The sequence below is a fragment of the Neoarius graeffei genome, chromosome 3 (assembly GCF_027579695.1).
Source record: "Neoarius graeffei isolate fNeoGra1 chromosome 3, fNeoGra1.pri, whole genome shotgun sequence".
In the NCBI taxonomy this organism is placed as follows: domain Eukaryota; kingdom Metazoa; phylum Chordata; class Actinopteri; order Siluriformes; family Ariidae; genus Neoarius; species Neoarius graeffei.
The window spans coordinates 114,096,134-114,108,657 of record NC_083571.1 but is presented as its reverse complement, the minus strand read 5'-3'; the positions used below and the strand labels follow the sequence as shown (position 1 = coordinate 114,108,657).

Below are 12,524 nucleotides of genomic sequence, written 5' to 3'. Positions count from 1 at the left end.
CATGGAAAAAGTGTCCCGTATGTATAATAATGAGGTGGATGACTGTTTTAGTATAAATACACAGGTGATTATTTATTTTTTTAAATTGTATTTAAAAAAAAAATTATTTCAATTCAAAAGTGGCATGCGAATGTAATAAAGGTGTGGCGCAGACTTGCGTCACTTACCGTATCTATGCCGACTCACATAAAATACTTTGTTTTGAAATGGATAAAATAAATCACAATTCCACCTTACCTTTGAATAGTTTTAGACCAAACTTCGTAGCATCTTTAGTGCTTTTAAGAACAGCGTTTTCTTTCATGATTTGTAATTCTTCCTCACTTGCGGTGATGAAGCAATTGGCCGCCATTTTGCCAAGTCGCTTGAGGTGATTATATTAATGTGCACTGTATTAATATTTATATGGAGGAGAAAAGTAAAGTATTTAGCCAGTATCTTTATTCATCCTGCATGGGATCATTCACACAACTTTAGATACCACATACTCCACTCCCTTGAGGAGTAAAAGAAAATTTGGTTTAAAAAAAAAAGAAATTTTTTTAAGGACACTCATTGTAAACACGTGATCCACATGATTGAAAGATTAAAGATATTTTTCATCAGTTTTTGATCATAACTCATTATACAGAGGGAAATATCTGACCTCAGGTCTTAAACATTTTTTTTAACAAATAAATCTTGAACTACATACTGCCCAACAAAAGTGGTAACTTTATTTTAATTAGTGTTTTTTGTTTAAGTTATATCATTATTTATTAATAAACAAACAAACAATCTAATCAAGCAATATGTATTAGTGAAAAAGAAACGTTTATTATTACATGAGCTGAAAAAATGGGACAATATGAAATCTAATGTTTAATTAGATTAAATTAAATCTTATTTAATCAGAAAAGGCCAAAATCTTTATCAGTATCATCTTATCTGTTATCATTCCCCAAATCTACGAACTTAGTGGGGAATAATCCAATAACACGCTTTAATGCATGTTAATTTGGTTCAGATGTGCTGATAATAAATTGACTTTCCCCAAGAAAAGTATCTCCTGACTTTTTTCCCCTTTCACTACTTCCTCTTATTTTCTCAACTTTACCCCCCATTCCTTACATATCTTTATAGCTCTCCCCTTCACTGTTATTGTTTTTTTTTTCCCTTTTCCAGTTCAGTCTCCGATCATTTTTTGAATGGCTCTTTTGCGAGAGCGGTAGCTAAAATGATCAACAGTCCATAATTATCGACACCTTTTCAGATTTACCAATAAAAAACAATTTTACAAAGCTGAGTTTCAGTTACAACAGTTATTATTGGTTAATTAACCGGAAGACCGCCCTCGCCCTTTGATCTTGTCGTTTGATGACACAGCTTGTTGCCTGAGATGGAATTTTTTCAGCACAATCAGCAATTTTTTAGAAAACCTGGACGTTATCATCGCAGGTAAGCATGGTGGAAAGATCACGGACATGTTTTTACTGATCAAATTCACTGATATTTCATGGTCTCCTCGTCAAAACCGACTTTGTTTCTGACTCTTTCATTTGACAGTCGCCATTTTGTATCTAAACGCACGTTAGAGAATCACGTGAGGTCTTGATAATAGTGATCACTTTCACCGGCGTCCACCATTATCGACACCCTGTGGAATTAAGGGACATTTACAACTGTTATGGATCGATCTTTGTGTAACATTGTTGAAGTCGAAGTACTTTAAAAAAAAAGCGCTGCAATTTATAATATTTTATTTTCTGATTCATAACAGAATGGAATGTTTATAGAGTATTTGGAATCCAATTGCAATAAATAGAATTTGACCAGAATTAAATTCTGAGCATATAAAAAAATTACATGCTTGAAATATTCAGATTTTTCTATCCCATTCAGGAAATATTTATTTTTGCAGTTTGCTGTAAATATCTCATTACATCTCATTATCTCTAGCTGCTTTATCCTGTTCTACAGGGTCGCAGGCAAGCTGGATCCTATCTGACTACAGGAGAAAGGCGGGGTACACCCCCGTGATCATGACAACTTTAGGACTGCAGTTGTCATGAACAGTTTTGCACTCAAGTTTCCATCAATGAAGAGTTTATAACATCAACGAAACTGTCTTCATGTTAAAACTGTTAATGTTATAGTCATGCTGTGTGTTGTTGCCCAAATGAGGATGGGTTCCCTTTTGAGTCTGGTTCCTCTCGAGGTTTCTTCCTCATGTCGTCTGAGGGAGTTTTTCCTTGCCACCGTCGCCGCAGGCTTGCTCATTGGGGATAGATTAGGGATAAAATTAGCTCATGTTTTAAGTTGTTCAAATTCTGTAAAGCTGCTTTGCGACAATGTTTATTGTTAAAAGCGCTATACGAATAAACTTGACTTGACTACACCCTGGACAAGTTGCCAGGTCATCACAGGGCTGACACATAGACACAGACAACCATTCACACTCACATTCACACCTACGGTCAATTTAGAGTCACCAGTTAACCTAACCTGCATGTCTTTGGACTGTGGGGGAAACTGGAGCACCCGGAGGAAACCCACGCGGACACAGGGAGAACTCCAGACGTGTTTTGTTATTTTATTTTTTTCTGCTGTAAACAGATGGCCTTGTGCCTAATTACCCTTCTGGAAGAGTGTGTAAAGGGACATTCTTTCATATTAAAAAAAAAAACGAAATTGGTCCACAATATGCACTTTAACACATAAACCAAATACACGCGATGTGTGAGTGGTAATATGGCGGCCAGATGGCTTCACTCTGACTAGATTATGAGTGCTCCAGATTGTATTTAGAGCTCAGTGGGCCGCTGAAGTGAACGGAAGTGACGCACATCGCTCTGGCTGAGAGCGTTTGTAAACCGGAAGTTGCAGCAAGTTCTTGTCAACACACCTTTTTTTAAATAGCCATTTCATTTCGCATTTAACTGGCTTATTTTATTAATATATTATTGAAATATGTTTTAAGTGCACCTAAAGCATTTTAGGTTAAAAAAGTACCTAAAACTTGTCTTAAATTTGCGTCAAGATGGCGTCATTGTCACGTGACACTATTTGAAATCCAGCCGGGTGGAACGTGGTTTGAAGAGATGGGAGAAATTAGCCTGGCTAACGCGACTTCAAAGCTCTCCGAGCATTTGGTCTGGCCAAGCTATTAAGCCAAACCGTTTCCCAGAGCCCGTGGTTGACCCGCCTCCCTGAAATGCCTCAGTTTGCTACTGGTCGAAGCCAGAAAAGGCTGTGACGAAGCTTAAACCAATCACATCACTCTTTCCTCTGACGTCTGTGACGCGACGATAGGATTCTCGCTGAGCCCCATTGATTTGGCTACCAGCGGGGCTAACTGGTAGATTAAACTCTTACCGAAGCCGGTCGGGAGCAAGGCGAAAATGTCCTTCCTTTCAATAAATACCTCCAGGGCTGCTCTTTGCTTCGTTTTCAATGAGAACTTCCTGTTGAATGCTTTCAATACAGCATCTACCGCTGTGTTAAAGGCTTGCCGCTGCTCCATGTTCGTGATGTGAATGAAGCGCTTCCGGCATAGATTCTGTAAACAATCTATGGCTTCCGGTCGCAGTTCTACTACGTCACTGCCTTGAACACGCCTCTACCCAGGGCTGTTGGAGATGCTCAAAGTTGATTGGATCCCGATTTTTCGGGAGCTTGGAAATGCTGTAGATAGCCTGCCTGGCCAGACTAAGCTCGGAACAGGCCCTCGTGTTGCGTCACGCTTAGGATGGGTGGGCCCAGGCTAGGGAGAAATGCCTCTTCATCTTAGAAGAGAACAGTTAGCCATTGTGTATTGGGCAAATTTGAAGGGTCATAATGAAAACCATATGAGTCAACCAGTCCTGAGGCAATGTCAAGAGCGTAGACATGCCCAAGCCAGAAGTTTTGGTTGGGTGATTAATGATAAAGTTAATGAGATGGGGTTTTAGTGAATTAAAGATAAGTCCTACTGTGCCTATCCCAGCTGTTCCACCATGGGTTTTTAAAGAGGTGCCCATTAACTTGGGGTTATTAGAGGAGATGCAAGAGAGTAACATGGACAAATTTAGGGTTCAGAGCTCTCTAATGGAGACGTATAGAGAGGCTATAACTCTATATACAGATGCCTCTAAAATGGCTGGTAAAAGAGTTGGGGTTGCTTTTGTTATCCCAAAGTTAAAAGTTAAAGTAGGAAAAAGAATCAATGATGATCTAGCAGTTTATACTAGTGAGTGAGGTGAGCCGCTTGGCCATGTGGTGCAAGGACAACAATCTCCGTCTGAACGTGGAGAAGACGAAGGAGATTGTTGTGGACTTCAGGAGAGCGCACACCCAGCATGCTACACTATCTATCGACGGTGCTGCAGTGGAGAGGGTGAGCAGCACCAAGTTTCTGGGTGTGCACATCTCTGAAGACCTGTCCTGGAACAACAACACCGCATCACTGGCCAAAAAAGCCCAACAGCGTCTGTACTTCCTCCGCAAAATGAGGAGAGCAAGAGCCCCAGCCCCCATCATGCACACTTTCTACAGAGGCACCATCGAGAACATCCTGACCAGCTGCATCACCGTGTGGTACGGCGCCTGCACCGTGTCCTGCTGCAAGACTCTGCAGCGCATCGTGAGAGCAGCTGAGAGGATCATTGGTGTCTCTCTCCCTTCTCTAATGGATATCTATAACTCCCGCCCCACCCGCAAAGCCATCAGGATTGTAGGTGACCCCACCCACCCATCTCACAGCCTCTTCAGCCTGCTGCCGTCGGGGAGGAGACTGCGGAGTCTCCGGGCCAAAACCAGCAGGCTCAAGGACAGTTTCTTTCACCAGGCGGTCAGGAGGTTCAACTCCCTCCCTGTTCTGCCCTTCCTACCCCCTCTGCCCCCTGCCACAGATTCTGTCCGCACACCCCCCTGCCCCCCCTTCAGCATCTGACATGTCATCCTCACAGTTCCCCCCCAACACACACACACACACACATCTCATCGTTCATTAACACACTGAACTCAGGGACCGCACATCTCACTTTACCTCGCTCATTTGCACTATTCCGCACTACCTCATCTTAACAGCTGCTAGTTTGTTTATACTGCTTATTTCATGTTTCCTGTTTACCTGCTATACCTCAAGTGCCCTTGACTGTTTGGTTATTTGAATCAATTTGTGTGTGTGTGTGTGTGTGTGTGTGTGTATATATATGAGTGTTTAGTCTATGTCTAGTTCATATCTAGAGTGTTTATACTGTTTATATTGTCTGAGTGTTTAGTCTGTGTGTAGTTCTTATCTAGTGTTTACACTGTTTATATTGTCTGAGTGTTTAGTCTGTCTTGTTCTTATCTAGTGTTTATACTGTTTATTTATACTGTTTATATTGTTTGAGTGTTTAGTCTATGTCTAGTTCCTATCTAGAGTGTTTATACTGTTTTTATATTGTTTGTTTTTTTCAATTATTCTATTTTTATTTATTGCATTCTCTAAATTGACCGTAGGTGTGAATGGTTGTCTGTGTCTATGTGTCAGCCCTGTGATGACCTGGCGACTTGTCCAGGGTGTACCCCGCCTTTCGCCCGTAGTCAGCTGGGATAGGCTCCAGCTCGCCTGCGACCCTGTAGAAGGATAAAGCGGCTAGAGATAATGAGATGAGATGAGATTTATTGCATTGCCTGTTTGCACCGTGGGTCAGAGAGGACTGAAATTTCATCTGTGCTGTATGTCGAGCATGTATAGCATATTTGACAATAAAGTTGACTTGACTTGACTATACAGCGGAGTTGGTTGCTGTGTGGCTAGCTCTGCTATGGGTGGAAGTTAATAGGCCAAGGAAGGCAGTAATTGCTTCAGACTCCAGCTCAGCTTTGATCAGCATCAGAACGTTCCAGTCAAAATCAAGGCAGGACATTTTGTTTGAAATATTACAAGTTGCAAATAATCTGTTAAAGACAGGAGTTAAGATAACTCTTGTATGGGTGGGTACCAGCTCACATAGGAGTTGTAGGGAATGAGATGGCAGATAAATGCGCTAAACAAGCAGCTGGAAATTCCAGCATGGATATCGAAGTCACTTACAGCAAGGCAGAAATTAAAAGTATGGTTAAAAACATAGTTAAGGGAAAATGGCCAGACTGGGAGACAGTTCTATAATATCCAGAACAAAGTGAGAAAGAGTAGAAATACCAACAGAAGCAAGGAAGAGGAGGATGCTTTTTCAAGAATGAGGTTTGGGGACACAAGAGTAAATAGTTCTTTGTTGATAATAAAGAAGCATGCAGATGGAAACTGTGAATTCTGTGGCAGCCCAGAGTCTATAGAGCAGGTTATTTTGCAATGTCCTAAATATCAGGAAGAAAGACAAAGACTAATTTTACAGCTGCAAGGGAAACAATTAATGTTAAACTTGGAGGACATTCTGCAAAGAAGTTCAGGTGAAATCTGCTTCAACTATGTACTGAGCTTCTTAAGGAACACAGGTCTAATTAAAAGAATTTAGTTTTTTTTTTTTGCCTCATACTTGGTATGGGGGGTGTTAGACCAAAATATTTTTTCTACCCCCTCCAAAATCTGGAGATGATCTATCTAAGTATGGAAATACCAATATTTGGCCAACTGAAAAATGCTAACCCCCCTGTACATACCCTCTGAAGTTAATAACCCCTCCAAATGTTGGAAGCATCCCAGAAGGGAACTCAGCCTGCTCTATGTACTCTACTACACCTAGTATCTTCTTAGCTTTTGACCGTGTTGCAACAGAAGCCATTATTTACCTGCAAGAATACAAATAATGACTATTTAATACATTGGGAGATCTCATCTCATCTCATTATCTGTAGCCGCTTTATCCTGTTCTACAGGGTCGCAGGCGAGCTGGAGCCTATCCCAGCTGACTACGGGTGAAAGGCGGGGTACACCCTGGACAAGTCGCCAGGTCATCACAGGGCTGACACATAGACACAGACAACCATTCACACTCACATTCACACCTACGCTCAATTTAGAGTCACCAGTTAACCTAACCTGCATGTCTTTGGACTGTGGGGGAAACCGGAGCACCCGGAGGAAACCCACGCGGACACAGGGAGAACATGCAAACTCCACACAGAAAGGCCCTCGCCGGCCACGGGGCTTGAACCCGGACCTTCTTGCTGTGAGGCGACAGCGCTAACCACTACACCACCGTGCCACCCACATTGGGAGATATAATTCAGATATGAATCATTTGTGTATACTGGTTCTTAAAACTAAATTAGTAACTTTAAGTAATGATCCTCTGTGCTTAAAAATAGTTCATATTTGAGGTATTACTGAAGAGTGTGACATTCATCAATAACTTTAAAACTTGCTGAAAAAGAGCAGAATTACCATATGTTTAATTTACTTGAATGTAAGGTTACTTACCACTAAGCTTATTACCTTAAAATAATGATCATCTGCACTGAAAATGTTGTAGTCGTACCTAGTGGCATACCTGAAGAGGTTCACATTCATCGATAACTTTAAACCACATTAAAAAAAGCAGCATTCTAATATCAAACAGCACTGTAATGTATTTTGTCATATTGTAAGAATGGAAACTTTCAAAGGGTATGTACAGGGGGGTTAGCAAGGTTCAATCGCGTGTGTGTGTGTATATATATGTATGTATATATGAGTGTTTAGTCTACGTCTAGTTCTTATCTAGAGTGTTTATACTGTTTATATTGTCTGAGTGTTTAGTCTATGTCTTGTTCTTATCTAGTGTTTACACTTTATATTGTCTGAGTGTTTAGTCTATGTCTTGTTCTTATCTAGTGTTTATACTGTTTATTTATACTGTTTATATTGTTTGTCTGAGTGTTTAGTCTATGTCTTGTTCTTATCTAGTGTTTATACTGTTTATTTATACTGTTTATATTGTTTGTCTGAGTGTTTAGTCTGTGTCTTGTTCTTATCTAGTGTTTACACTGTTTATATTGTCTGAGTGTTTAGTCTATGTCTTGTTCTTATCTAGTGTTTACACTTTATATTGTCTGAGTGTTTAGTCTGTCTTATTCTTATCTAGTGTTTACACTGTTTATATTGTCTGAGTGTTTAGTCTATGTCTTGTTCTTATCTAGTGTTTATACTGTTTATTTATACTGTTTATATTGTTTGTCTGAGTGTTTAGTCTGTGTCTTGTTCTTATCTAGTGTTTACACTGTTTATATTGTCTGAGTGTTTAGTCTATGTCTTGTTCTTATCTAGTGTTTATACTGTTTATTTATACTGTTTATATTGTTTGTCTGAGTGTTTAGTCTGTGTCTTGTTCTTATCTAGTGTTTACACTGTTTATATTGTCTGAGTGTTTAGTCTATGTCTTGTTCTTATCTAGTGTTTATACTGTTTATTTATACTGTTTATATTGTTTGTCTGAGTGTTTAGTCTATGTCTTGTTCTTATCTAGTGTTTATACTGTTTATTTATATTGTTTGTCTGAGTGTTTAGTCTGTGTCTTGTTCTTATCTAGTGTTTACACTGTTTATATTGTCTGAGTGTTTAGTCTATGTCTTGTTCTTATCTAGTGTTTACACTGTTTATTTATACTGTTTATATTGTTTGTCTGAGTGTTTAGTCTATGTCTAGTTCCTATCTAGAGTGTTTATACAGTTTATTTATATTGTTTGTCTGAGTGTTTAGTCTGTGTCTTGTTCTTATCTAGTGTTTACACTGTTTATATTGTCTGAGTGTTTAGTCTATGTCTTGTTCTTATCTAGTGTTTACACTGTTTATTTATACTGTTTATATTGTTTGTCTGAGTGTTTAGTCTATGTCTTGTTCTTATCTAGTGTTTATACTGTTTATTTATATTGTTTGTCTGAGTGTTTAGTCTGTGTCTTGTTCTTATCTAGTGTTTACACTGTTTATATTGTCTGAGTGTTTAGTCTATGTCTTGTTCTTATCTAGTGTTTATACTGTTTATTTATACTGTTTATATTGTTTGTCTGAGTGTTTAGTCTATGTCTAGTTCCTATCTAGAGTGTTTATACAGTTTATTTATATTGTTTGTCTGAGTGTTTAGTCTGTGTCTTGTTCTTATCTAGTGTTTACACTGTTTATATTGTCTGAGTGTTTAGTCTATGTCTTGTTCTTATCTAGTGTTTACACTGTTTATATTGTCTGAGTGTTTAGTCTATGTCTTGTTCTTATCTAGTGTTTATACTGTTTATTTATACTGTATATATTGTTTGTCTGAGTGTTTAGTCTATGTCTAGTTCCTATCTAGAGTGTTTATACAGTTTATATTGTTTGTTTTTTCAATTATTCTATTTTTATTTATTGCATTGCCAGTTTGCACCGTGGGTCAGAGAGGACTGAAATTTCATCTGTGCTGTATGTCGAGCATGTATAGCATATTTGACAATAAAGTTGACTTGACTTGATTTAATAAAATTTGACATTTTCCCACATAGATGGACCATCTCCATATTTCTAGGGGGATAAAACATGGAAAAGTCAAAATTCTTAAAATAACAACCCCCCACTTGGAAAGGTTAAACTCCAGTACCATACTCCAGGCCAGCTGGTGGCGGTATTGCACCATTGAAGCTAGTTGCCAACCATAAAACCGAAAGAAGAAGAAGAAAGTGGTTTGAATTGTGGGCGGTTGGTGACGCTTGTGTTTGGGAAGCAAACAGAGTTTTACTGGGGCTCGAGTGAAGAAGAGATCCGGGTCTGTGGAAGTGAGTGCACAGGATAAAGTTTTAACGCAAAAAAAAAAAAAAAAAAATCAACAGACTATGGAAAAGTGTGAGTCCACGACACAACAAACCAGCGCGTGAGTATATTCTCTAATCCTGATTAAATAACAAACTTTCTGTAAACTAGAGCAGCAGTTACAATTATCGACACCTTAACGATATTTTTGCTCGTTGCAAAAGTAGAAAAGACTTTCAATACGTAAACTGTGCATGAATAATTACTCAAACTTCCACTGGAAAGAAATGAATTGATTCCTGATTACTTAGTGCAGGGGTCACCAAACTTTTTGCTCTGGGGGCCACATTGTCGTTCCTGACTGTGATGGGGGCCGGGGTCGGGTCAGCTATATCACATAGAATTGTATGACCCAGACAAATATGACCACCAGCAGGCCTCATTGTGTAGCAGAGATTACTAGCCTGGCACGGCCATCCCCACTACTATATCCCCACACTACTATATCCCCACACTACTATATCCCCACACTACTATATCCCCACACTACTATATCCCCACACTACTATATCCCCACACTACTATATCCCCACACTACTATATCCCCACACTACTATATCCCCACACTACTATATCCCCACACTACTATATCCCCACACTACTATATCCCCACACTACTATATCCCCACACTACTATATCCCCACACTACTATATCCACACACTACTATATCCCCACACTACTATATCAACACTACTATATCCCCACACTACTATATCCCCACTACTATATCCCCACTACTATATCCATACTACTACATCCACACTACTATATCCCCACTACTATATCCACACACTACTATATCCACACTACTATATCCACACTACTACATCCATACTACTATATCAACACTACTATATCCCCACACTACTATATCAACACTACTATATCCCCACACTACTATATCAACACTACTATATCCCCACACTACTATATCAACACTACTATATCCCCACACTACTATATCAACACTACTATATCCCCACACTACTATATCAACACTACTATATCCCCACACTACTATATCAACACTACTATATCCCCACACTACTATATCAACACTACTATATCCCCACTTGATTCCTGGCACATATTTGTTTATCTTTACTAGTGGTTTGCAAAAGTAGTAATCAAGTCTTCACACTTTGTTTTAATTTGAAATACCACTGATATTCCATTTATTTGTTTTCTAATAAAAATAATATCAAAGCTGTCAAGGTAAGAAACATCTGCCTATTTGAGGTGATTGACACTGGCAAAGGTGAGTGGAAAATTATAATTGTAGGTAGGCCTGTTGATATTATAAATAATAATTGTATGCAGCACTTAATAAAGGTCAAATAAATACATTTTAAAAAACAGTGAAATTATAATAATATGAGCAATAGATCAATAGATCACAGCAGTTGTGCTGTGTCCTGCACGTCATTGCTCTCATCCATGGCCAAAGCAAAAAACTCGAATTCTGACGCTTTCTCATTCAGCTGGTCATACATGTTGTCCCCCAAATCTTCGGTTCGCCTGGTCATAGTAGGTGCGGAGAGACTCACCGCATTGAGCGCATCCTTCTTGTCGGGACACACCTCCTCGGCCACAGCAAGCATGCATACTTTAACAAAGTCCCCATCAGTAAACGGCTTTCCATGGGTAGCTAGTAGGTGAGCTACCTTATAGCTAGCTCGGACAGCAGCCTGGTTGATCTGGGTTTGGTGAAGGAATACATTCTGTTGTGCAGCCAGTCCGCATTTCATCCTCCGAATCCTGTCTTCTCTTGTTTGCCCTCGCAAACTAGCATACTCTTTGTGGCGGGTTTCATAGTGACGACGCAGATTATATTCTTTGAAAACCGGCACACTTTCTTTACATACAAGACAAACTGCACGGTCCTTACACTGAACGAAAAAATAATCGGTGGTCCACTGTTCTTTAAAAACTCTGCACACTCTGTCAGCTTTTCGCTGACCGCTAGCCATTTTGCTGTCCTGAACACTGACAGTTCTCTGCGCATGCGCTGCCTGTCACTGCTTGATCGCGAGCATATGACAAAAATTCGGAAAATATGAATAGTTCATTTTATAACTAAATATCAATTTTAATTGATAAAATCAACAAAATACAAGATGCAGACATGTTATTATTTGCCAAAAAGCAATTAAAAAAAAATAGGCCATGAGCACTTTTGGGGATTGCCTCATAGGGCCGGTTCAAGTGAAGGGGGGCAGAGGGGCTGGGGGGCCGGTCAAAGGGGGGTGGCGGGCCGGATCTGGCCCGTGGGTCGTAGTTTGGTGACCCCTGACTTAGTGTATCAGATCACGTGACACTTCCACAATTATCGACACCCAGATGATTCTTTTGGCTGCTCCTGATTAGGGGTCGCCACAGCGGATCTTTCGTCTCCATTGCTCCTTGTTTTCCACATCCTTCTCTACCACTTTCATGTCCTCTCTCACCACATCCATGTATCTCCTCTTTGGACTAACTTGTTTTCGCTTCCCTGGCAGCTCCATCCTCAACATTCTCCTTCCAACATGCTCTGCATCTCTTCTCAGGATGTGCCCATACCATTTCAGTCTCATCTCTCTTCGCTTCATTCCCAAGCTCTCCACATGTGCTGTCCCTCATCCTGTCCGACCTCCCATCGCAAACCTTAACATCCTCAACTCCGCCACCTCCAACTTTGCCTCCTGTCTCTTCGTTAAGGGTACGGTCTCCAATCCATACATCACAGCTGGTCTCACTACTGTCTTATACATCTTACCTTTCACTTTTGCTGGGACTTTCCGATCACAAATGACTCCCGAAATCCTTCTCCACCCTGCCTGCAC

The 12,524-nt window shown here is 39.9% G+C and overlaps 1 protein-coding gene across 2 annotated transcripts in view; it reads left to right on the top strand.

Annotated features, from left to right (window-relative positions):
- The first annotated feature begins 9,577 nt into the window (after positions 1 to 9,577).
- Positions 9,578 to 12,524, top strand: part of bub1ba (BUB1 mitotic checkpoint serine/threonine kinase Ba) — a 52,958-nt gene continuing 50,011 nt past the window's right edge. For both annotated transcript variants that reach the window (XM_060917932.1, XM_060917931.1), the window contains exon 1: positions 9,578 to 9,761. In XM_060917932.1, coding sequence (XP_060773915.1) covers positions 9,724 to 9,761 — 38 coding nt within the window. In that variant the 5' untranslated portion in view covers positions 9,578 to 9,723. The remainder of the gene's footprint in view (positions 9,762 to 12,524) is intronic.